This window comes from Mus pahari, chromosome 8 (assembly GCF_900095145.1).
Source record: "Mus pahari chromosome 8, PAHARI_EIJ_v1.1, whole genome shotgun sequence".
Taxonomy (NCBI): Eukaryota; Metazoa; Chordata; class Mammalia; order Rodentia; family Muridae; genus Mus; species Mus pahari.
In genome coordinates, this window is record NC_034597.1 from 38,378,474 (window position 1) to 38,400,878 (window position 22,405).

A 22,405-nucleotide genomic window follows, 5' to 3' on the forward strand; every position below is an offset into this window, starting at 1 on the left:
CACCCCCACCCACTGGGAAGTTGTCCTCCTCTTCCCACTGTTCACTCCCTACCCCAGACAAATGTAACTGGATCAGAGTCTCCCCTTCCCTTTGTACACTACATGGTAACTTGCTTCTGGTTGCTATGTAGGAAGATGAAACCGATATTCTCTCTGAAGAGCTTTCCATATGAGGTAAAGCAAAGGCTGGGCATGAGTGACCTTCAGTGTCCTTCCTACAGGTCCCAAGGGTTCTACCCCAGTCACTGGTCCCTCTCCACCTCTAGCCAGCTCCTCCACATTACCTGGAAGCTACTGCTGCCTGTCGGAGAGATTAATTACAAAAAGGATTCTTGAGAGCTCACAGACTCCTCGAGGCCTGAGAAATACCTCTAACATTTTTTCTTGCCCTACAAAAGAGAGAGCAGGCTCCATCTCAGAGGCTCATTCCTTTCCAGATCAAGAATAAAGAATGAAACCCACAAGTGATAAGCAACTATCTGGTTGCCAAAGTTGAGCCATCATTAAAGCAAATAACTAGTCATTTTAAAAACAATTTTCTTACCTAGAAATCTTTCTTTAGAATGTATCCTTTAATGAATGTATCTGAAGTGCTCCAGGATTAGCTTGCACTTCTGCTGCTACCATCACTGTAGCAGCAGAGATAAATAGGAACTGGGAGAAAGGCACACACAGCCAAGTACTGTTAAAGGATTTATTGCAATAATACAACAAAAGTTTAGAAAACATCTGTGTGATCAACCTGACCTGGAAGTTTCAGTCACAGCAAGGGGGTTCTGACATTGCAGTTCTTTCCCAATGTACACCTGAACCCCACCCACTGCTGACGACCCCCATACCATGGTAAGTTACATTTCTTGGTTCTACATAACACCATGTAAAGCAGCTGTGTGGTGCCTCTGAGTGTCTATTAGTATTACCTTGTTCCAAGAAATCATTTTTAAATGGAAAACATGATCAACTTCTATGGCTTTCGGTTTAAAAAAAAAATACCAGCTTCATTTTTTTTTTTTTCAGAAAGCTTTGTGTATGGTTCTGACGCCTACACAGAAGGTTTTAATGAGCAGCAAAGAGTGTGGGAACCAAACAGTGGTTGAAATGTGTATTTAAGACTATTTACAACAGGGGGATCCAGTGCAAAATAACAAAACCCCAAGGACTTGAGCAGCCTATGCAGTCCGTGCTGTCACTTACTGTGAAGGAAGGTGACAAAAGTGCCTCTGGTTGACACTAAATAAAACCAGGCCACCCAGGCCTGTGCTTCCTGCAACTGTGGTTAAATTGCTGTTGGTGGCCTCTGCACTTTCTGTACCTTCCTCCCAGCGCACTCCGTAAGTTCTAGAAGTGAGCCCAGCAGTCACAGAAGAGACTCCAGCCGTCTCCTCCGCAGCTGGCTATCTAGAGCTTGGGCACATGGGGGCCTAGGCAGGATGAAGCCCTTTCTATACTTCTAATGACTGCCAAAGCTCCAGGCGCCTCGATCTGCAGGCAAAGTACCAACCACAATGTGAGTCAACAGAAGCCAGGGGTGGCCGACTGCTGAAGGACCTGGCTGAGGTACCATCACACCAGTCACAACAGGAAGCTATGGTGACAAGGTCGGAGGAGGGGTGCTTTCTCACAGGATTGCAGGAGCCTGTTACATAGAACTTCCTTTTTGAAGTTACTAAAAATAAAAAACTACTTACGACTTGAACATAATGCCTCTCTTGTTATAGCTTTCTATAAGATTGTCATTAGAGTGACCTCTGGGGAAATCCCTTGATAGCTGAAAAATTCCTGGGACAGCTGTTCTGTGCCACACTCTGCATAAGGTGCTGTCTTCAGAGCCTCAGAGACCCCAGGGACAAGGAGGAAGAGTTCCCTGGAAACACCTGCTACTAGTTAACCGCCCCCCACCACCACCACCAAGGAAGAAACCGGACAGCAAGTGAGTGACCACATAAGTGTTCAACCAACGCTCAGGTAGCATTTAGCCCATCCAGGGAATGATGGAGGAAGTGAGTGTAGTACAGACAACTCCAATGACTTATCTCCCTTCAGAATACGAGAGAACTGTTCAGACATCTAAACATCCCAGCAGACTCCCCCATTCGCAGATATGGGTCCACAGAAATAAAGAATTGGGTTTCTTTGGTGTGTAGTAGGAAATCAGGAATGTGACACACGATGACTGACAGACAGCAGTAAGCTTTCAGCTCCTCCCTCCCCAGACAACCACCTCTCCCTGAGGAGGCCAAACTGCTGCTGGCCTGCTGGCTGCTCTCCCAAGAGGATGACAGAAAAACAAACTCAGTCGTTGTCTTTCATTCCTCATCACCAAGAAACACTTCTTTATGACCTGACCAAAGCTAAGGACTTAGTGTCAGGAAGACCCTGCACCCAGGAACCAGCATACTGAGGACCCGGGCCCAGGAGCCCTGAGCTCAGGCCCTGCCTGCCACTAATCTTGTCCTGGCGATAGCTTCCAAGCTCTATCGCAACTACACAGACAAGGTTGTGAGAGTGCAGTGGGAAAGACTCTGAGACACAAAATCAGCATTTTTGGTCCCAAATCGTTAGCGGTGTCCAGTGTAAGCTTTGAACCAAGAGGTCACCGAGGCTGCAGCGGAAGAGATCATCCCACCAGCACTGCTGCTGGCGATGGGTGGGGACACCTGGGTGCTCTGGCTCTGGGAGACTTCCACCGGCTGGGAAGGGATGTCACAGAATCGGGGGCTTGGCAGGTTCTCCCAGTCTGTGCCCAGGTCAGTCTCCTCATCGCTTACACGCTCATCTCCACTTGCATCTGATTCTCCAGCAACTCCAGGGTCCACAAATTCCATGGATTCCTCGAGGTCTGCTCGCACTTCAAAGGGTCCTGACCTGTGTGCAGACAGAGGGGCTTCGTAAGACACCACCGTTCTCCCACCCCACAGCTCTTTCAGTTTGACATTATGTCCTGTCTCTACACAAACGTCCCCATGCTGATGAGAGCAAGGACAGTGGGTAAGGCCTAGAACAGGGTGCCAAAGATGAGCCTCTCCTCCTTTGTGCTCCTTGGGCTTAGCAACTAAGAAGTCACCTAGAGCAGACCACGGAGCACATCTGATGTTACTGATTTCTGTTCTTTAAGCTGATAAATTTCAAAGACCAGTTCACTGTATGAATTCTAACAAATGGTGACCAAACTGACCTGGTGAGGAAAAGAAATCCCACAGACACAGTATATGCAAACCCAAAAGGAAATGTACCAGAGAAGGCCCAGCTTCCAGGGGCAGGTTAAAAAAACCCATGAGCTTCCAGAGAAGCACAAGGTGGCCGCCAGGGAACCCGGCTCCTCTACGACACATCACATGCTAATGAAAGCTGTACTCCATGACAACTTTCTGTCAGAAATAACTACAAAGGGATCACAGAAGCCCACACATGACCCACTGTTTCCTTGCACGCAGTACTGTACGTTTGTCCTACCCACAGAAAGGGGGACTTGGGGACACTGGAGACTATGCCAGTGAGAACGACTGGCACGGCCACAGAGAAAGCAGGCTCGGGGAAGGCCACCCACCCACCCGGCCACCCAGCTTACCTGCCCAGGTGCTCAGAGTGTGGGCTGACCAGGTGCATCAGGTTCCTGAGTGTGTGCAGTGGTTGCAACTGATCGAGATTGACATGCTGGAAAAAGCAAAGGCTCCATTAATACTTTAATCATACAGCAAATAAAACATGAGTTGAGAGCACGGGCTCGTACCTGAGAAGAACAAAGGTAGAGGATGTTTGCGTTCAGTTTCCTCACTGCGCGTGTCAGTTTCTGCTTGCTGAGGTTTTCGCCACAGAACTCACTGTAAGAAGAGCACACAGCTTCTAAGACCCTGACTCTCTGAGGAGGGTCTGTTTAAATATTCTTTCTGCAGGCTATCTCTGAACTACAGTTCAGACCAACACAGCACATTCTTCTTCCTTAGTAAACTGCCTGAAACAGACCCTTGCTAGGCTCCCCCAGGGAGCAGCCCCACCACCTAAGAAACTGCAACTGCACGTACCTAGGTGACCGAGCAACCCTGCCTCTGGAGCTCAGGCCACACCAACAGGAAACGCTTCCAGAGAGATGCCTGTGGGAGCGCCAACAGGGGACCAACTGCCACCCACTCCTTTCAGAGTGACAGCTGCAGACTCCAGGGTGTGTGTGTGTGTGTGTGTGTGTGTGTGTGTGTGTGTGTGTGTGTGTGTGCGCGCGCGCGCTCCTCTTCACTCTTCACCTCTCCTGCCTCCCTTCCCGGGACTCTGTGCCTTCTCTGCCTACAGTTTTCTTCCTTACTGTCCCCATCCATGGCTTGTTCCATTCCTACTTCAGGCCCTGGGCAGAGGAAGAGAATTTGCCCAACTGGGTTCAACCCCCAGTATATAAAAACAGAAGAGGGAAAACCCATGCACCTCCTGCTCTCAATGATGTCCACAGGCCCTTAGCACAGTCCATTTGTAAATTCTGGCTATGAGTTACTTGAGCACACACCTAAAAGCCCAGCAACCATCTACTGAGGCAGGGGGATTCTGAGACCAGCTGGGCTATATGATAAGATCCTAGTTAAATACAAAAAGCAAACAAACAAACAAACAAACAAAGCAAAACACAAGTATAGGCTGCTACAATTCAGATGATGTTTATGTGTGCTAGAAAATGCAAGGGTGGGTACTTTTTTTTTTTTTTTTTTTTGGTTTTTCGAGACAGGATTTCTCTGTGTGGCCTTGGCTATCCTGAAACTCACTCTGTAGACCAGGCTGGCCTTGAACTCAGAAATCCACCTGCCTCTGCCTCCCAAGTGCTGGGATTAAAGGCATGTGCCAGAATACCCAGCGTAGGGTGGGCACTCTTAAAGTGCAGTGGGAGACTGTGTCTTTAAACATTTAAACACTAGGTTTTCATAAGAACAAACCAACCCCCTCCACACCCCACTGATAAAATCCCTCAGCTCCCGGTGTGAAGACTGGCAGCACCCTCCTCGTACAGCCTGATCCCTCCTTCAGTTATTTCCCCAAGAATCAGATGGAGTCTCCGTGGGCTCTTCAGATCCAGTTTGTGCCTGTAGGAGATGGGGTCATCCTGAGAACCAGCCTTATGTTGTAGTCAAACCTTCTCGGGCTTACACTGGCTTTTCTCTCAGCTAGTGAAAGGGCACACCAGGAAGACGGATGGATGACAATGACAGACAGCACTGCCACCGCAGTGACTTACCTGTTGCACAGCTTTTTGGGAAGATTGATGTCCAGTATGTGAGACACGATGTTGACGAGCTGTGTGGCGTAGCCCAGCGCAGCGCTGATGGTGTAGGCAGGGTTGTCATGCTCCATGTCTGAGAGTGCACACACAAGTCAGGTAGGGCTTCACTTGCAGTTTTAGAATTACATGTCAGATAACTGACGTCACACTTACTCAATGGTCAGACACAAAAGTCCGAAATAGGCCAAGCATAATAAATGGTCTAGACTGACTGGACCTGGTAATTTATCACCTCAATGATTAATGACCAACCTAGCTCATGTGGTGGCTCATGCCTGTAAATACCAACCCTGGGAGGCTAGGGTAGGAGGCCAGCCTGAGCTACATAAGACCATTTCTCAAGATGGAAGGGTTGTCACTTCCTCTGTACCTCTGCCTACCCCAAATCTGCTGGCTCTTCTCTTAGCACCAACTCAAGAGTATGGTCCCTTGGCCACTTCTTCACAACCTGGGATGGTTAGATTTCAAAACCATCTTAACTCAGCCAAGTCCCAGGAGAAAGGAGCAATGGGGATTGCCTAGAACAAGTTAGCCTGTGGGCATGTCTGTGGGTTTGTCTTGGTTGTTAGCCTGTGGGCACGTCTGTGGGTTTGTCTTGGTTATGTTAACTGACTGGGAAGATATAGCCCACTGGGAGTGTCCCCGTGGACTGGGTGAGAGGACAGACGGGGAGCTGAATTCTTGCCTTCACATTTTCCCAAGGATGAACTATAATCTGAAAGTACAAGATAAAATAAACCCTTTCTCCACAACGATGCTTTTTCTTTCCCTTCGGGGTACTTTATAACAGAAATGAAACCAGGACACAAGCCACCTCTCCAGAGAAGGACAACAGGCTACCCACCTTTCTTAGGCAACCTATTATCACCAGCACCTAACCCTGCCCGTGGCACAAAGCACACCCTCACTGAATATGTGCCGAGTGATAACTCTGTGTGGTGCAGCATCAGACATATATGCTGAACGACTAAATGAGCCATCCTTTTCCACAGAAGACAAACTGTAGGGGTATTTCACCTTCCATTTAATACTCCAATAGGGTGAAGCTATAAGATAATGCCAAAATTCAAAAGGCAAGTTACTCTACAAACAAGAGATTTCCCCTCCCTTCTTCCCTACATTAGAGGTAAGGTAAGGCTTGGCTATGTAGCTCAGGCTGGCCTTGAACTCTGGACAAACCTCATGACTCAGCCTTCTGACTGCTGGATAACAGTCATTGTGTAACCAGAATTCTTTTGTCTGCCTTTCTCTATGAATTAATACTAACCCAGAAGTGAGTAATCATCAGTCATCAAGTGATGAATATACTACGTGGTATATCCATACAATGGAATAGTATTTAGCCATATATAAAAAGCAGTGGAGGACTAACATACGCCACAATATGAGCTTTGTAAGAGAAGGCTAAAGCAAACAAAGCAGAGAGAACACGGTACACGAAATCCAACTGCTCACCGCAGCACTCTTCACTCTGGCACGGAAAGTTTATCTCACAAAATAATGTACACAAATACACTTTCAAAAAATAGTTTTGCTTCTCACCAGGTCCTTGGGTTGTTTTCTTCTCTTCTACCCAATTATAGTAAGCAGAGTAGTCCCCGTTGTTTGGTAGGCTAATCCACGGGCCTGTGATGCTAATGCTGGTGTCACCATTGTGGTCATCACAGACCCATCTTCCAGAGAGGTAAGTTGTCCTCCGGGCCTCAGCAAGCTTGCTCACCATGCTTGAGGTCATGGCACTGTCAGTCTCTGAAGACACGTCTGCAGGGTCTCTGCAACCAACAACCAAGGTTAGACGCAGCCACAGTATACATCTAATGCATGCCAAGAAAACATTATAAGCTAGGAGAAGCATAGGAGGTTTTCTTCCTGTCTTGCCCAGCCATACATGTGTGTGTGCGGCACCACGTGAGCAGGAGAGGACGCTCATGTACATACAGACCACATCACTACATGGTGCGGCACCAGGGGACTGTGTGGCCTACTGTGACCACAAGTCACTATTTGCTACACAACTACACAGGCACATGTTTTCTTGGTATAAAATTTTCAACCTTATGAAAAAGTTGCAAGAGTTTTAAAGTTTCACCCAAATCACCTACTTAGGAAAATAAAACATACCCAAAGCAAAATAAAACACAATAAAAGAGTCAGTCTGTAAGATAGGGGCTCGTGTATGTCAGGCTGGCCTTGAATTCGAAGTGCCACAGAGGCTGGCCTTGAATTCCTGGTCCTCCTGACTCAGCATCCTTAGCGCTAAGGTTTTAGGTATGTGTCATCATACCCAGCTACAGTGGAACAGAAATCAGGTCATTCACACTGCAGTACTAGTAACTCATCTGCACACCCAACCCTGTAGCCACACGAGCACTACCAAGATCCTCTTTTGTGGCCTAGGATGCAAATCCAGAACCACACACTGTGCTTGCTTGGGTACCTGCTGATCCACAGGGATATAATGTTAGCACGAGGCCTCTGCACTGCTAGTCTCTCTCAGAGGCCTGGCCGGCCCCGTCTCTATGCCAACTGGTAGGAATTTAACTTTTCTCCACTGATCCAAAATACTTCCCAAATTTGTATCTAGACTTTCTACTAGCACTGACGGAATGAACCTAGGCCTTTTGCTCACACGCTGCCTAAGGGCTCTACCACTGAGCTACATCCCCAGCCCCTTTGTACTTTTGATATTGAAGCTGGGTCTCCTTAAGTTATCCAGGCAAGGCTTAACTTGCAGTCTGCCTGTGTAAATCCCCCAGGTATCTGGGACCACAGGTCTATGGCACCAGGAGCAGCTTCACCAGATACAGAGTACTTGGAAACATCAGGGAGGGAATGGGTTTTCAAGTTGGAAGCAAAACTCAGACCTGTTAAGTTTTTAGGGAGCCAAATCTGGCAACACACCAAAGCAGAGACTGAGGGAGAGACAAGAAAGAATGGCTACTAGTCACCTACTGTCAGTCCGGGCAGAGCAAGAGAGTCAGGAGACACATGGCCCGCAGGTGGACAGCATCTGAGATTTTGACGGTGGTTTCCACACCCGCCAACCAGCACACTGAGATGCAGTGGGCCGAGTGCGCACTCTGCTCCCAGTTCCACCTTGTTTGTTTGTTTGTTTGTTTGGTAGTGCTGGAGACCGAACCTACAAGGGGCTCATGCTAGGCAAGAGCTGAGCTACAGCTAGTCCCTTTTAAAGGTTGAAACAGGATCTGAATAAGTTGCCCAGTCTGGCCTTCAACTTGCAATCCACCAGCCTCATCCTTCAAGAGACTAGGACCACAGGTTTGAAGCACCAGACCAAAGTGAACTTTGTCAAAAGCATCCAGACACTGATAAATGCTGTTGGGAAGACGGTAGGGAGGCAGGAGGGAAAGAGAACCACGATCCTCTCACCCCCGTTTCCCGAGAGCCCCTATGCACTAGTCATAGGGCTGTCTCCTCAGCAGCTTAGAGAATAAACAGCCATTCCAGACAACGCTCAGTCTAGGCCTTGTCTAGGTACCAGTTCACACTCAGTAATGCAGGTGATTTCAGCCTCCACTTAACAGACAAGGAAATCAGGTTTGTGTCTTACACACAACTAATAAATGCCCCGACTAGCATGACTGAACAGATGGTTTTCCCAGGAGTTTGAGCCAGAATGTAACCTGAAAGCTGAGACAGAACACAAGCCACCCCACCCCTCGTCCTGACTGCCTCCCTTTTATTTACTGTTAACTGAGGAAGATAAGACTCGAGTTTCATTATCAGGAAAGCCAACCGACCCTCCTCCAAGGAGGCCCAGTAAATTAAGTGCTGACACACTGAGAGGACAGTGCTCAGCACTGCCCACCCCAGAGCCTTCTTACTGTACCTCCCAGAAGTCTTCACTTCGTCGATTGGGAATATGATGGAGGTGAGCTCCAGGATGTGTGACCTTCGAAGCCGCGCCAACCGCTCATAGTGACTCTTCAAGTCAATGGTTTTCTTCTCCACCAGGTCCCCAAGCTTACGGTTGTGCCGCTGAATCTTCTCCTTTTTCTCTTGGTGCCGCTGTGCTCGGCTGTAAAGCTTCTGGTTCTTTTCCTTGTTCTTGAGGAGGCCTTCAGAATCTACGCAGCAAGCCACATGCCCCTGTGAGCAGCTCTGCACCCTGCCCTTCCACCCTCACTAGTGTGCATGCAGAGGGACTTCACTAGGGCCTTCCTACACAGATTCCTGGGGTCATAGAGTCTGCGGCGTGCTAGGGTCACTGTACTCAAGTTAAGTATCATCTGAGTCACAAACTACGCTCTAGGACAGACATCTAGGAACCACTTCCTCCGGACCTGTGTGCCGGCCCAGCAGTCGCCCTACATTGGTCCTATTAGCTGGTCTACAGTTAAGCCTTGCTTTCCACTCCCACTGTTGCTTCTGATTACATCTCACTTAAGTGGCACCCATCTCTAGGTGGCTCAACTCCAACCTACCCACCGCCCCCTTTCTGCACGCCCCATGAGTGAGTGTGTGTGCATGTGCAAGTGTGTACATGATCCTCTCTCTTGCCTCAACCTGCTGAATGCTGGGATAGGACTACATGTGTTTGTCACCTACAGATAATGCCTGGCAGTTCTTCCGACCCCCAAACAGGCACAGCCACAGATCCCTTTCCCCTCGCTGTATTCAGTGCCTCCACCCACACTTGAGACCATCTTCTCAGATGGACCCACTCAATGCCAGGGAAAGCTTGCAAACACCCATCCCCACACTCCTGTTCAAATACTACCCATCTGTTAAGGTGCCGTATTTGCTCCTATTTTTCCCAATTTCCAGATTTTTCTTATTTGAAAGGCTCTGCCTTGGGGCTGGAGAGATGGCTCAGCAGTTAAGAGCACTGACTGCTCTTTTGAAGGTCCTGAGTTCAAATCCCAGCAACCACATGGTGGCTCACAACCATCTGTAATGGGGATCTGATGTCCTCTTCTGGTGTGTCTGAAGACAGCGACAGTGTACTCATATACATAAAATAAATAAATCTTAGGAAGGAAGGAAGGAAGGAAGGAAGGAAGGAAGGAAGGAAGGAAGGAAGGAAGGAAGGAAGACAGGCTCTGCCTTTCTCTGGCTTCTGCAGCACACGACTCTTAGTTCTTCATGCCATACCCACTGAAGCCTTGCCACCTCCTAAGCAGGCTGTAACAGGCACTTCACAAGCACCTGTGGACACAGCCGCTGTCTCTGAAGACCTAAGCTTGCAGGTTAGCACTGGCATGAGATTTCTTAGTTCCCCATCTCCTCTCAGAAACACCCCTTTCCCAAGCCAGCTCCATGCAGATGTCTGGGGTTTTTTTGTTGTTGTTGTTGTTTTTGTTTTTTCGAGACAGGGTTTCTCTGTGTAGTCCTGGCAGTTCTGGAACTCACTTTGTAGACCAGGCTGGCCTCGAACTCAGAAATCCACCTGCCTCTGCCTCCCAAGTGCTGGGATTAAAGGCGTGCGCCACCACCGCCCAGCAGATGTCTGGGTACAACCATCCCAGGATTGGTCAGTCCCATACAAGTTTACTTTTACTTAGTTTAAAAACTCTACCATGCCCATGATATTTAATGACCCTTGGCAAGACTCAGGAATCTGTCTAGCTGAGGTCCTAAACTAGACAGGACAGCGGAAAATTCAGTATCTTGCCCAGCACTGGTGACAGGGTACTCAGTCACCCATCTGCAACCCATGCTGATTTTGGAACTCAAGGTTCCCTCTTCCCCTGCTGGTGTCTACCCTAAAACATCAAAGCATTTGATGCTATTTTTACTCTACTCTACAGCCAGATGAACCCCACCCTTCAAATGCCCATAACTAACTTTCCTACCCATCTCTCGATGCATGCATGCACTGTGAAAGGTTAAGTTGGGCTCAACAGTGTCAGTCTCTGCCCATCACTGGACTACACAGGCATAAACCAACAACACAGCTTCAAGAAAAGATGACCCGTAGCAACCACTCCATCTGTGAGCTGAGTTCATGAATCACTCCTTTAACACAGCTTGCAAGACAGTGAAGAGGCTCCCGAGGGCACCTTCTATCAAGCACCAGTTTTCAACTCTGGCATCATCCAAGCTCTCCACAGCAGCCCAAAGTGAGGTCCTGGGTCTAAGCTGACAGCAGTCTGTAAATCTACAATAGTGTGCACAGCTGTGACTCTCTGTCTGAGTTCCCAGATGGCCACAAAGTCATTCTCATAATGTGCTGTAGGTACACTGCTTTGTGACTATCTTTTTGTTTTAAAGTTTAGGAACCTGTTAGAATGAGCTGTTAAAGTTTTATGCATGTACTTGCTTAGCATACTGTGCAGCTTTGAAAGTATGGGACATCTGCCTCAGTATCACTGGAGAATGTTGGGGACATGGAGAGCCAGTGTTAAATAACTTCTCGTGCTGCTGACCCATGTCCTGGAAAGTGCAAGCAAACATCAGGGGTCCCTTCTCCCTGTAGATCTGCACACATACACCATGCTGCTCTGATACCCAAATGTTCAGCCCATCCAACATCACATACACACTTCACGAGACTAAGCACTTTCAATGGAAGGAAGCTCTGACAGCATCATCACATGTCACCAGAAAGTCACTACTTCTAAACCATGGGATTCATGAGATAATGACGTTACTCTAAACTTTAAGATGAAGGTAACGGTTTGAATGAGAATGGCCCCAGAGACTCATGTTCGAATGGTCTCCAGTTGGTAAAAGTTAGGAAGGACTAGGAGGCGTGGCTCAGGGATTGGCTTTAAGGCTTACAAAGCTCCTGCTATTTCCATTGAACTCTCTGCTTCCAGCTTATGGCCTGAAATGTGAGCTCTCAGCTGTTCCTGCTACCATGCCTTTGCTCCACCATCATGGCCACTAAGCCCAATCAAATGTTTTCTTTCATATGCTGACTTGGTATGGTGTTTGACCACAGCAAGAAAAAAGGTAACTAAGACACTAATCTCAAGAAATAAATAAGCTGGGCGTGGTAGCACACGCTTTTAATCCCAGCACTTGGGAGGCAGAGGCATGCAGATTTCTGAGTTTGAGGCCAGCCTGGTCTACAGAGTGAATTCCAGGACAGCCAGGTAAACCCTGTCTCGAAAAACCAAAAAAAAAAAAAAAAAAAAAAGAAAGAAAGAAAGAAAGAAAGAAAGAAAGAAAGAAAGAAAGAAAGAAAGAAATCTGTCCAATGAGGTAAGGTTTCATAGAGTTCATAAAATGTGATCACCACCTATGGTAACATCTAAAGCATTTATCTGTAATGTGAAACCAGTACAGGTTTTATGAATGTGAATTCACCAGAGGAGAAAAGCCACAGTTTCACATTCCTGCCTGTGTATCACAAGTAAGTGCCTAGTCAGACTCTGCAAATGTGCCCCAGGGTTTGGTTTTTTACAGTGGTGGTGAGCAAGCCAGGAGCTGAGGGCATGCAAAGCACTACAGTGAAGACATTCTCAGTCCTTCCCCTTAGACAGAGCTGTAAACCACTGAAGGCCTCGGCAAAAAACCAAACAACCCTATGTAAATATCTTAAAGAGGGAAGCAAATGGGGCTGGAGAGATGGCTCAGAGGTTAAGACCATTCACTGGCTGCTCTTCCAGAGGTCCTGAGTTCAATTCCCAGCAACCACATGGTGGCTCACAAACATCCATAATGAGATCTGGTGCCCTCTTCTGGCCTGTAGAGATTCATGCAGGCAGAATGGTATACACAGATAGTAAGTCTTTAAGAAAGGAAAGCAAGCAGAGTTAGGCTTCCCTGGTAAAATAATCTGACTTTGGGGCTGTACACGGTAGCACTAGAGATGAGAAGAGGCTTGTCAATCTCTGGCTAACCTGGGCTAGCTACAGAGCAAGATCCTTTCTCAATAAATACATAAATCTGAAGAGTGGAATGCTCTAAATCCAGGTTTCTTTTCTTTTTTTTTCCCCCTCTTTCATTTTAAGACAGGATCTCACTATGTAGCCCTGGCTGTCCCGTACGTGTAAACCAGGCTGGCCTCTATCCGAGCACTGTGATTAGGGGTGTGTGCCACTACACGTAGTCTTAAAACCCAGACATTGACTGCTGACAAAATGCTACAATTTTAATTCCACATAGAAACACAAACAAATTTCATCTTTAGATAGGTCCCAACAGCATATCTCAATACACACACACACACACACACACACACACACACACACACACACAAACATTCCAAGAATCAAAGAAAACTGAAATCCAAAACACTTGTAATTATAGGCACTTCAAATTGGGGATTTGATATCTGCAACCCATAATCAAGTTTCCAAAGCCACTAATACCCTGTGATGGTCAATATGACAACTTGACAGGATCAAGCACCACAAGAGATAAACCTCTGGGTATGTTTGTCAGGGAGTTTCTAGATTGGGCTAATTGAAGGGGATAGATCCCCCTTTAAGTATGGTTCCCAGACTGAACAGAAATAGGAAGCAGGCTACTTATGGGCACAGTCTCTCCCTCCTGACCATGGTTGCCTCGGCTCCTGCTGCCTCAGCTCCCTGCTCCTTTGAGGAAGGTGCGTACTTACTAACGACCCCACGCCAGCCCCGCCTCCCACCGCCCACCCCAGGCCACTCCCAGGGATTACTTACTTTTCTTCATTTCCTCATTTCCTTTACATATTGTTTGCTTCAGCTGTTCAATCCTCATCTTGCATGACATTATTTTCCATCTCTTAAAAAATACACAACAGATGTCACAAATGTCAGTCTCATGGGATTATCTACCTGAATTACTGCTGATTTCCCAATCCACCTTAGGACGCAATGAAGAAAAAGCTATTGTAACTCCATTTGTTATGACTGTGTTGACCTACAGTATATTACAAAGAGGAACATATTTTCTGGTTCCATACAGTAGCTGCTGTGAAATCAATGAGAAAGAAACTTATGTAGTTCTTTCTCACGGGTTAGAGCACAGAGAAAAGTGCTTCTAAACTTCCCTTACCCAGTACATAGCTACCTTCCAACCTGGCTAAGCTGCATGTGGGAGATATACAACTAGAATACTAGCTTTTGGGACATAGAGACAGAAGGTTCAGGACTTCAAGGCCATCCTGAGTTACATATAAAATCCTGCTTCAAACCCATCATAAAATAATTATAACACATAGAGATTAATTTCCCTATCTACTATCCAAATGTCATAGGGTCAACAACACATGCCTAGTAGCTCCCACAAGGACAGAGCGGATTCAGAATGTCTGCAGCATCACCAAAGCACCAAGCCAGGTCTACATTCAGATGACTCAGAAAATCACATCAAACAAGAAACTGTCCCTGGGCATCACTAGGAATGGTACAGCCAGGCACCGCTTTCCCTAGTGAATAAAGCATCCCAGCTTATAGGACACGTGTGGTGGTATAAATGAGGATGGGCCACAGGCTCAGACTGTTTGGATACTTGGTCCCCTGTTGGTGGATGGTTTTGGAAAGATGAGGCGGTATGGCCTTGCTAGAGAAGGTGTTATCACTGATGGAAGGCTCTGAGTTTTCAAATAACCCCAGTACCCTCTTTCTCTCTGCCTCATGGTCATGGATAAAGATATGAACTCTCAGCTATTCTTTCATTTCCCATAATGAACTCTGGTTTTTGTTTTGTTTTGTTTTGAACAATTTGTTTCATGTATGTGAGTACATTGTCACTGTCTTCAGACACACCAGAAAAGGGCATCAGATCCCCATTACAGATGGCTGTGAGTCACCATGTGGTTGCTGGGAATTGAGCTCAGGACCTATGGAAGAGCAGTCAGTGCTCCTAACTGCAGAGCCTCCTCTCCAGCTGCCCCCACCCTCCTCCATAATGGACTTTTAATACTCTGAGACATTAAGTGCTCTCTTTTATAAGCTGCCTTTGTTGTAGTGTTTTGTTGCAAAAACAGAAACAACTTGTTAGTTAATGCACAATTATTTTGTATTGTCTCCTTAATCGTAGGTAATTAAAAGTCTAAAAGTATTTACAGCTGGGCAGTGGTGGCGCATGCCTTTGATCCCAGCACTTGGGAGGCAGAGGCAGGCAGATTTCTGAGTTCGAGGCTAGCCTGGTCTACAGAGTGAGTACCAGGACAGCCAGGGCTACACAGAGAAACCCTGTCTCAAAAAAACCAAAAAAAAAAAAGTACTTACAGTGTTAACATTTATATAAGCAGTCCCATGACACGAGATGCAGAACAGATGGCATTTGTTATTTATTTTTATTTGTCTATAAATGGTGTGGAGGTGGGGCATGGAGTACTCATGGAGGCACTGATTCTCTCCTTCCACTTTTCTATGGATGTCAGGGGTGGGGGATGGGAGGACTGGGGATTGGAGATCAGCTCAGGCTTATGCGGTCCTTTACCTGTTGAGCCATCTGGCCCACTCCACTGGTCTTAACATGTTCTCACCATCCTGAATCAGTTAGCCTGATAGAAAGATGTAATAACCTTTCGAAGATACAGTTACAGGGCCAACTTAGGTGACAGCAGCCTGGAAGGCTGGGCCAGGGTTCTTCAGAAGGCAGTATAATGCTTTGAATCAGAATTCAATATATGGTACAATTCCTCCCATAGCCAGGATCCACAAGTCAAGTAATCCAGGGGTAGAGAAGGGAAAGGTTTCACTCTCAGTCCTGGTGACCCACTAGCAAAGTTTTTACTTCCTGTTCCCATGACCTTAAGTTCTGCTGGCTTAGAAGTTTTGGTTGCAGAGCACTCCTGCCAGGAGACACCACAAACATACCCTTGATCTAGAAGCTCAGACTCCTGCTAACTACTTCAGGCTTCTGGTGCCCTTAAGCCAATAGGCTAAGAGAAAGGAATACAGTGTTAGCAGGGTTTCCAGATTTCCAAGGGAAAACTCGTTTGCTTCCCTTCAACAGAAGAAAGAAAGATCTGTCTGGAATGCAGTAGATCTTTTTGGTTTTATCTTGGTGCTCCCATGCCCTGGGAAACTACAACAATCCAAACCAGGCAAGATAACAAAGGGGACAGACTCTTCAGGTATAAAAATACGGGTTACTCTCCAGGAAAAAGAACCAAGACCTGCTGAGGTGCTTGCTGAAGGTGGAGGATACAGAAGGGGCAGCAGAGGTAATAATAAATACCAGCTAAGGCCACTTGACCAGCCGCAACAGTGTGGGCTATAACTGACATGGCTATTTCTGTCATGTTTTGTTATGACTGTGCTTGTACAGATTTTCTTTCTTTATCATGTAATGTAACATCAACTGAGATGATATCAATGGTTATCATATCTAAGTTGTGAGATACTAAAAGAATATCCCTCAAGGGAATTGCTACCTGGCCTAAAATATACAATGTGTTTGCAACTATATGTGGGGTATTTATATCTTGTTAGGTATAATTATGACCTAGTTATTGTTTTCATTTGGAAATTAAGTGTGACATAAGCAAATATGATTGTACGTCAAGCTGACAAGGGGTGGTGGACTTGTGATGTCTATTCTTGGTTGTCAACTTGACTCCATTCGGAATTAACGAAAAACCCAAGCAACTGGGCATACATGTGAGGGATAGTTGGTTAACTGGATTATTTGAATCAGGTAGGAAGATCCAGCTTTAACACAGGCCATCTGAGGTTTGACGACCCATCCTAAATCTGGGCTCACCTCATGCACTTTGTATGGAAGACATACCTGCTTGTCCTCATTGTCATTGCCAAGGTCATCTCCCCTGCTGCTGAGGTATTCCTTCAGTAGCATTAGAACCTACTTCTTTAGGATTCTGACATATATTACAGACCAGCTGAGACATCTAGCCTCATGGACTGAACAATTACTGGATTCTTGGACTTTGGTGGACAGCCACTGTTAGACTGGCCAGACCCAAGCAGGTAAGCCATGCTAATAAGTCTCCTTTCTACATATATACAGATTTGTTCTATCAGTTCTGTTCCTTTAGAGAACCTTAATCCATCTGCTCCCACTTTTATCTTGTGAGGACGATGCTATTAGAGAGTCCAGTCTGACCTACAAACTCATGATCCTCCTGCTCTAGCCTCTCCACGCTGCATCGCTAAGTCAGGTTGAGAAGTGTTAGAAAAATTTTAGAAAACTTTTTACTGAACATCTTATTTATTTATAATATTCACAGCATGAGTCATTTATATTCTTTAACTGTCATAAAATTATACATGATGCAACTGCTAGACACTACAGAAAAAAGTTGGCCACTGTACTGAATCCCTCCACCTTGTCAGGGATAAGCTGTTTCCTTGTTAGAATGCAGTCCTCCGGCAGGCTACACTTCAGGGCTAATGCCTGGTCAGCTATATCATTTAGAGTATATTTAAAGTACACACACAAAGGAATAACAGTGCCCTACCTTATTTTCATTGAAGATTATATCACAAAGTTCCTTTGGATACGTATATACTAACCACATTCTTACACCATTAAAATTGATGTGCCACATTAACTGGATGTAGTTATAAAATAACTGAGACAAAGGCAGCTAGCTCCACATACCACGGTCTCTTCTCAACACCTGAACCTGGAGCATTCCTTTACTAACTTTGGTTTGCTACCCATAAGTCTCCGTGTCCTGTGTTCATTTCTTAGGAGGAACTTGTTGAACACACGAGGGCTCTGTCAGCAGCACAAACTATCCCCAAGTCAAGTGTCTCTGATGCTGCACACAGGGGGAAAGGGGTCAAATGCCCCTAATTTACACACCCGTGTTCATTCACCAGCTTAGTGGTTAATTTTATTTAATGTGCAAAGTTTTTAAATTAGTTTACTATGTCAAAATGCTTTTGTCTGTGGCTTCTAAAGGTCCTAACAACCTCAAACTGCATAAATCCACTGCTAAATTATTCTTTCTTTTTGTTAAGAACTGTAATCTCATGTAGGTCCAGCTGGCTCCAAGTTTCAACCCTCTTATCATCCACTCCCAAAAACTAGGATTCCAGGCACACAGATCCATGCACAGCTCTTGCTGAATCTTTAGTATTTTACATTTAATCATGTGTTTATTATGAGTAATCATTACAAGACGATTGCTCTATTGGTTCTATATTAGTTTGCCAAGAGCAGATTTGTATAATTATCCTTTATGATAGTTGTACAATTTAATTGGCTATTCCATTTGGCCTATCTCCATGTAAACTTTAGAAGGCCATACTACAAATAAATTTAAACTCCAGGCTGTCAAATGTGGTGAAAAACTAAATTAAATAATTATTTCTTTAAGTGCTACCAATTTAAAAATATGCACCCTCATGTTTGAAGAAAATTAGCTTAAATACTTCTTGGGACTTACCAACTGATCTGTTAGCCGCTTTCCTTCCATAGCTTTTAGTACTCTGTATGGGAAAGAGACAGATGGAAACCCTTACTGACAGTCTTATGAAGCTCAAAAGATATAAATCTATAGCTGGTCGGTGGTGGCGCATGCCTTTAATCCCAGCACTTGGGAGGCAGAGGGAGAATTTCTGAGTTTGAGACCAGCCTGGTCTACAAAGTGAATTCCAGGACAGCCAGGGCTACACAGAGAAACCATGTCTCGAAAAACAAAAAAACAAAACAAAAAAGATATAAATCTATTTTTTAAAAATTCTGGCTGGGCATGGTGGCGCACACCTTTAATCCCAGCACTTGGGAAGCAGAGGCAGGCAGATTTCTGAGTTTGAGGGCAGCCTGGTCTACAGAGTGAGTTCCAGGACAGCCAGGGCTACACAGAGAAACCCTGTCTTGAAAAACCAAAACCAAAACAAAACCAAAACAAAAAACAAACTTTAAAAAAAGGGGGCTGGAGAGATGGCTCAGTGGTTAAGAGCACCGACTGCTCTTCCAAAGGTTGTGAGTTCAAATCCCAGCAACCACATGATGGCTCACAACCATCCCTAATGAGATCTGATGCCCTCTTCTGGGGTGTCTGAAGACAACTACAGTGTACTTACATATAATAAATTAATTAATCTTTTTTAAAAATTTTTTTTCAATTTTTATTAGGTATTTACTTCATTTACATTTTAAATGCTATCCCCAAAGTCCCCTATACCCTCTCCCACCCCACACCCCTACCCACCCACTCCCCCTTCTTGGCCCTGGTGTTCCCCTGTACTGGGGCAATAAATTAATCTTTAAAAAAAAAAATTCTGGGGCTGAGTGCATGCCTTTAATCCCAGCACTCGGGAGGCAGAGGCAGGCGGATTTCTGAGTTCGAGGCCAACCTGGTCTACAGAGTGAGTTCCAGGACAGCCAGGGCTATACAGAGAAACCCTGTCCTGAAAAACCAAAAAAAAAAAAAAAAAATCTGTATCATGTATACGGGTGTTCTGTCTGCATGTGTATGTCTGTGCGTCATGGGTGTACCTGGGCCTCAGGAAATACCAAATTAGGGCATCAGGCCAGTCTCCTGGAGCCAGAGTTGCAGACTGTTGTTTTGCTTCCATGGGGATGCCGGGAATGAAACCCAGGGCCTCTGGAAGGGTGACCCATCTCTCCAGGCCTGCTTTTGTTTTCAAAACTGGCTCTTGCTATGTGCCCAAGTTAATCTCGAACTCAGTCTTCTGCATACTGCCACCCCTGGCTAAGAACAGCTGTAGTAAGAGTCGAAGGCACCACAGAAGAGCCACCAGGTCAGTTTAGGGCAGAAGGGTCTACAGAATTTTTTTTTTTTTTAAGATTTATTTTATGTATATGAGTACACCATTGCTCCCTTCAGATACACCAGAAGAGGGCATCAGATTCCATTATAAGATGGTTGTGAGCCACCATGTGGTTGCTAGGAATTGAACTCAGGACCTCTGGAAGTGCAGTCGGTGCTCTTAACCACAGAGCCATCTGTCCAGTCCTCTACAGAAATTGTTAAACTTAAATCTAAGGTAAAAAAATAAGGGACCAACTAACAACTCAGTCCTGGGCCTCACCCTAGACTTACTACATCAGAGTGTCAGAGGCTAGGAGTCCAAGAATCTGCATCTTAAAACTTTCTATCTGGAGAGATGGCTCAGTGGTTACACTGCTCTTCCAGAGGTCCTGAGTTCAGTTCTCAACAACCACATGGTGGGTCACAACCATCTGAAATGGGGTCTGATGCCCTCTTCTGGTGTGTCTGAAGACAGCAATGGTGTACTCATATATATATAAAATAAATAAATATATCTAAAAAAAAATTCTATCTCAGCTACTGAATTGTGATACAGACAGCTAGACGTTACTGCTCTAAACTGACTACCCAAAGATACACTGCCATTTACCAATTCCCAAAAATGACCGGGAGCTATGAGGGCCTACGGGACCTGTGTGAACCCTAACTTAGGACTCAGAAAGCCTACTGTTGTAGGTCCACTGGCATTCAGTGAGCAGGGCCAAGTGAGTGACTCATTTGTCCAAACCACTTGTGATTACTGCAGAAAAGACTCCAGGTCTTAGGCCAGGATTTTCTAGAAACTTGATCTTCTCTCCTGCTTTATTTCTCTGACATGATTTCTTTCCCCACACTGTAAGTCTGAAACTCCACACAGTGGCCTAAACTTTAAAAGATAGTCTGCTTCGGGATTTCTGAGTTCAAGGCCAGCCTGGTCTACAGAGTGAGTTCCAGGATAGCCAGAGCTACACAGAGAAACCCTGTCTCAAAAAAACAAACAAAAAATACAGTCTGCTAAATGGGGTGGCAATTCACAAATCTGCACACAGAAGCAACAGATTAAAACTGAAGGGAAATGAAATTTAAGATGAAATTTAAGGTCTGTGATTCATGTAACTTAGGTCAAAAAATTGTAAGCTTAGAAGCCTGAGGCAGAGGACACAGTAGAACAGGCCTGGGGCTGATAGTTTGGAGTCATATGTTAACCAGGTGCTCTGTTGACTTGCACGTACCATTCTGCAAATGTGTTGGTGTTTAAATGGGCCAATCATGTACAACCGTGCCAATTCTCCCGAGCTCCCGACCCCTCCCTCTATAAAAACCCCTAGCTTTCGAGCCACGTGGTCAATGCCTCTACCTCCTGTGTGAGGTACGCATCAGCCCAGAGCTCCGCCAATAAACTACCTTACGTTTTTACATCAAGATGGTTTAATCGTGGTTTTTGGGTGCCACCTTCTCGAGACTGGAGTGGGGAGGGCTCCCCACGGAGGTCTTTCAAAACAAGTAGCAAGAGACAAACCTCTACAAATTAAAGACTAAAAACTTACTCTTTCTGAAATTCTTCTTGCTTGTTCTTAAGTTGGTTTAGTCTTTCCTTCTTGTCAATAAACCTGTTTAAACAAACAAAACAAAACCTTGGTTTATTTGCATGTCCCCCCCTTTCCCCAGGTTAATGAGATTCCACCAATTCCCGGGCTGACCACTTCTGCAAATTCCTATGGAAATGCCTAGATCCGGGAAGTAAACACTTTCTTTTTTTTTTGTTTTTGTTTTTTGAAACAGGGTTTCTCGGTATAGCCCTGGCTATCCTGGAACTCACTTTGTAGACCAGGCTGGCCTCGAACTCAAATCCGCCTCCCTCTGCCTCCCGAGTGCTGGGATTAAAGGCGTGCACCACCATGCCAGGCTAGTAAACACTTTCTAAACAGGTGCACACCCTGCTCACCACCAGGTATTTAACCAAGTTGTCAGCTCTAAAGCTCTTTCCTCACTTTAAAGTGTTTGTAGATTCTGTCCTGTACCTGTTTCCCAAAATACGCATAGCAGAATACTAACATGAACTTGTGTTGTTTTTGAGACATTCTATATCCCTGGCTGACCTAGAACCCTCTATGCTGACCAGGCTGGGCTTGAATTCTTAGGGAACTGCCTGTCTCTGCCCCCAAATAATGCTCCCAAAAGAACACATGACTATGCACAGCACCATTAATGTGAACTTGAATCAAAGGAGTTGAGGCTTTCATTATGAAAGAATCTTAATTGCCAAACTTAATTTAATCCTGCTTATCTCTACAAATTGAGTCCCTACAAGTTCTGTTCTGTTTTGTCTTTTGAGAAAGGACCTATATAGTCCTCCCTGTCCTGGATCTTGCTATGTTGACCAGGTTGGCCTGGAATTTATTGAGATCCACCTGCCTCTGCCTCTCGAGCACTGAAATTACAGTTGTGTGCACCAGTGCCTGGCTGAATCTTTACAACTTGTAGATTTATTTCCACTGGAAGCTTACAAAATAGCGAAGAAGCCGGGCATGGTGGCGCATGCCTTTAATCCCAGC

The 22,405-nt window shown here is 45.6% G+C and overlaps 1 protein-coding gene across 1 annotated transcript in view; it reads right to left on the bottom strand.

Moving 5' to 3' along the window:
• Positions 1 to 680: 680 nt before the first annotated feature.
• Atg14 (autophagy related 14) overlaps positions 681 to 22,405 on the bottom strand; it is a 35,503-nt gene continuing 13,778 nt past the window's right edge. Inside the window, exons 2-10 of the mRNA XM_021203460.1 lie at positions 21,398 to 21,460; positions 18,519 to 18,561; positions 13,852 to 13,933; positions 9,108 to 9,345; positions 6,800 to 7,029; positions 5,213 to 5,330; positions 3,731 to 3,821; positions 3,569 to 3,654; positions 681 to 2,865 (exon numbers count right to left, since the gene is read on the bottom strand). Of these exons, the coding sequence (XP_021059119.1) occupies positions 2,559 to 2,865; positions 3,569 to 3,654; positions 3,731 to 3,821; positions 5,213 to 5,330; positions 6,800 to 7,029; positions 9,108 to 9,345; positions 13,852 to 13,933; positions 18,519 to 18,561; positions 21,398 to 21,460 (1,258 nt within the window). The 3' untranslated portion in view covers positions 681 to 2,558. The remainder of the gene's footprint in view (positions 2,866 to 3,568; positions 3,655 to 3,730; positions 3,822 to 5,212; positions 5,331 to 6,799; positions 7,030 to 9,107; positions 9,346 to 13,851; positions 13,934 to 18,518; positions 18,562 to 21,397; positions 21,461 to 22,405) is intronic.